The sequence below is a fragment of the Myotis davidii genome, unplaced genomic scaffold (assembly GCF_000327345.1).
Source record: "Myotis davidii unplaced genomic scaffold, ASM32734v1 scaffold963, whole genome shotgun sequence".
NCBI lineage: Eukaryota > Metazoa > Chordata > Mammalia > Chiroptera > Vespertilionidae > Myotis > Myotis davidii.
Genome location: NW_006294116.1, coordinates 47579 through 51840, shown reverse-complemented (window position 1 = coordinate 51840; position 4262 = coordinate 47579). Strand labels below are relative to the sequence as shown.

Sequence of the window (4262 nt, the reverse complement as noted above, 5' to 3'; positions counted from 1 at the left end):
GTCTAACCAAATCCCCAAAAGTCAGCGTAGTCACCCGATGATTTTGGAATTCACCAAACTTGGATTCAGGAACTGTTTGTTTTGCTTAAAATACCAAGTTCTAGAATATCTAAAGATCTATTTTTACCTCTTTTTTCATCCAGAGCAAAATGCTTTGATTTCCTCCAGCAATTATTATTAACTCATTTTCTGAGGTATGGCTTTCTGAAAGGGATATACAGAAAGTAAGAGTTTAAAACTTGGTACAAACATGCACACTCATTTTAATTTCAGATTCTTTTAAAACTTAGTCCTTTTAGCTTTCTGATAGACAAAGACTCAGCACATTTCCCACCCATAAAGCAGAAATATATATCTACTTCAGGTTAAATTCTAGTCGGCAAACAGGTGATTCACAAGGTTGATATGTGGCATCAGTTTAATGTACAGAATTAATGCCAATGCACATATATATTTCACAGTCAAATACTTGATTAGTTAACTGTTCCTTGATGTAATTTGGCTCCAATTACTAAAAACTACACTCTACAACTTAAGATTTGACCAATGACTATTGGCTGTGAGGAATGTAAATAAGTATTTCCAAAGTCTATGTAAGTGGTTAGAAGAAATCAAGTATATGAACTGCTTAAGGAAATAACCGTACTGTCACTTTTCCCTGGAGAACTGAGAGAATTCTGGTACTTTAGGTCACCACTAAACCTTCAGAACGGTAACTAAAGCGCTCCGAGGTACTGCTAGAGTAGAGGGTTTCAGAGCTCAGGCTCTGAGGTTGCACAGGACACAGTTCAAATCCAGCAGAACCACTTACTGGCCATGAGCCCTGGCTAACCCTTCACTCTCTGTCTCTGCACCTCCAGTAAAATGTGACTGAGAGTGCTCATCTCCCTGAGCTGTTTAAGGACAGATTAGATAACACATACGAAGTGTTCAGCACAGTTACCTGGCATATGTCAGCTGCTCTCGTTCTGAGGGTTTTACATGGTTACTTAACCAGGTAAGAAAACCAAACACCGTGAAATTAATAGGCCCCCTGCAAACTGGAATCAGAGGCTGCATATGCTTCTGAATCCATAGAGTCTATTTATGTTGTATCATTTTAAGTCCACATTAGTCTTAATCTGAAGAGGTAAGAGAAAACTAATGATTAACTTGACTTGATAAATTAGACTTGACTTGATAAATTAGACTGGATATGAAACCAATATTAAGAGAAACTCCCTTCAGTCATACATTTCTTTTCTTGCCACAATACAGCTTCTCGACAAAAGTATTTACGCCAAATCCTGTGCTCCTATAGAATTTACCAAACTTGAGTTCTTCATTTGATGGCAATTTCATGGGAAGTGGTATCAGCTGATTCTGCGTTCCACCGTTTCCCAGTTGTCCTTCTTCTCCAGAACCAAAAGAAAAGACCTTCCCCAAATCAGACACATAGGCAAGTGTGTCGCCTATTAAATAAAAACACATATATGGTCAGTTCTCAATGATCCACAATGAGAGTTCACAGCAATGCAGGAAACTGTCAAAATTAGGTCACTAGTGGGTGAAACTAGCTAACCAACTGCCAAGGCATGACATTAGCCACCTGGACACGAAATCATTTATGTGTGGGTGAGATGACTCACGGCCATGATCTGTACCTGGCAAGTGGTGCTCCCTGCATCAGGAACAAGCATCTCCCGTTGGCTTGGACTCAAGCCTTGGCTTGAGAGCCACCACCTCCTGGAAGCTGCCTCTGAGCCCTTCCTCTCCCACGCTAGAGAATGGAATTAGGGGATCCTCCGAGTGCCCACTCTAGTTCCCAAAGACCTTTATCACCCTGATTCTCTTACAACTTTGTTCAATGGTCTCACCCACTACATGGAATTTGGCCTTGCTCACACAGAGGTCTGACCTTTGTCCTCAGGGCCTGAGAGGTAACTTCTAAATTCTTAAAACTCCCCAAACAATCGGTGTGTCTTTATTATTCATGGCAGGCCCCTGACTGAATAGTCTACCCAGGTGGCTCAGGGGGGCCCCTCTGGCCACCAGCAAGGCAAACTACAGGGAGGGAGACACCAGAGTTTGAATTCAACAACCTAGATCAGTGGTTCCCAACCTTTTCTTGACCATGTCCCACGAAAGCATCTCTAAAATGCTGATGCCCCCCCACCCCCATCCCCCCCACATATAATTCTTCTTATTCAAAAAGTGAACTCCTATTCATGTGCAGGAAGTCTAAAAGGCCGTTAACATTAACTTGGTCTAAACAAGCTTCTAAAGAACATAGCATCATCCATTGAGAAAAATAAAAAAACAAAAGGACAATTTAAGTACTGAGGAAGAAATCACTAAGAAATTGTTAAAAAAAATAATAATATGAAGTGATATAAAAACATAGCAAATAAAATTTCAAAAACATATAATAGAGAACTGAAATGCATAAATATGTCGCAATATATATTTACATACTATATATGAGGCACCTAGAACCATAAGAAATGGGAAAAAATTAACTGTTAATAACTCATTCTCAAATTGCCCCCCTCAAAAATCAAATTGTCCCCCTGTGGGGCCCCACGCTGGGAACCATGGACCTAGACAATAATTCAATCAATCACAACTAAGCAATGAAACCACAATTCAGGCGGTCCTCGACATACGCCGTTTCGTGGTTACGTTGTCATCTCCCATTTACAGTGTTTATTAAAAAAAGTTTGTCATTTCGATGTATATACAAATGTGTTTTATGTGTTTATGATTTATTTACCACAAGGTCGGATGTTGTTATCTTTCTTCTTTTAAATTTTTTTTTTTTACTGTGTCACTTCATTACTGCTATGTATGTGCTCTATGTGAGTGACGTAGGTGCTTATGTAGGTGAGTTCCCACTTACGGCGAAAATCAAGTTTCGTCTTGCAATAGGAACGGATCTCCGATGTAACCCAAGGACCTACTGTAACAACTTTGGATTTGGGTGAGCTTCCCCGGTTGGCCATACTCTACACGTGGCCATGTATCAGGCAGGGAGGAGGTAACACTGTCAAGGGGAGCAGATGCCTGAAGCCCCTCATTTGGACCCTCCTAGATGCTGTCCTATGCATCTCTTCCTTTGGTTATAATCTGTGTCTTCCTCTTGTAATCAATGTGGCCATGAGTATAACAGCTTTCAGTGAGTTCTGTGAGGCTTTCCAGAGAATTCTTCTGTGTTAACAGGGGTACTGCCCTGGTTTGCATTACATCTCTAACATGACGACTCCTCTTGTACTTGTAACACATTCTACACTAAGGAATGTGTGTTATGAAAAACCCAACGTGGTGATAGCTTCTTTGGATAATGCAGACATTAGTGAATGCAGAGAATTATGCCACCCCAATAATCTGGTCTACCTTCATAATATTCATTTATGTAATTTTACTCCAAGATCATAGAGTCTATTTCTGAAAGTACACAAACCAGTTTTGTTTTTAATAGCAAAGGTTTAGTAAACAAACAAATGAACCCAATATTTATTCAGTACAGTCTGAATCTGCTTGTGTTTAGGGAGGAAAAGAATCCAAGTATCTGGGTGAAAACATTTCTTAACCCCCAAGACCCAACATCCCACTAATGAGAAGTGGATTGATTGAGGTTCAAGGAAGAAAATGATTAAGTAAACCAAGGAGTTTGAGAAAGTTTTTCTACTTTTGTTTAAAAAAAAAAGCTGTGAAAATCAAATTTCCCAAGAATATTTTACTCCAAAGCACAAATGAGTTTGTCTGTGATCACTCTGAGAGAATTGTGGTGATTAAGTATGATGGCCCCTGAGGGTTATCAACGAATAATCTTTTTTTAAAAAAATATATATTTTATTGATTTTTTTTACAGAGAGGAAGGGAGAGGGATAGAAAGCTAGAAACATCAATCAGCTGCCTCCTGCACACTACCCACTGGGGATGTGCCTGCAACCAAGGTACGGCATTGCCCTTGACCGGAATTGAACCTGGGACCCTTGAGTCCGCAGACTAACGCTCTATCCACTGAGCCAAACCCCATTGAGCCAAACCGGTTAGCGAACAATCTTTTGTGATTCATGTTTCCTTATCTACTTTTTCTATTGAATTTATGGGGTGGCATTGGTTAATAAAATTATGTAGTTGTCAGATGTACAATTCCATAATACATCATCTTTGTACTGATATTGCATATTGTACTATATGTTTGACACCCCAAGTCAAGTCTCCATCACCATTTATCTCCCTTAACCTCCCCCAAACCCTTTTCCCTCTGATAATCACCA

At 39.8% G+C, this 4262-nt stretch overlaps 1 protein-coding gene across 1 annotated transcript in view; it reads right to left on the bottom strand.

The window, feature by feature from the left end:
• Window positions 1-2453: 2453 nt before the first annotated feature.
• Window positions 2454-4262, bottom strand: part of LOC107183841 (E3 ISG15--protein ligase HERC5-like) — an 8681-nt gene continuing 6872 nt past the window's right edge. The window contains exon 4 of the mRNA XM_015566864.1: window positions 2454-2468. Coding sequence (XP_015422350.1) covers window positions 2454-2468 — 15 coding nt within the window. The remainder of the gene's footprint in view (window positions 2469-4262) is intronic.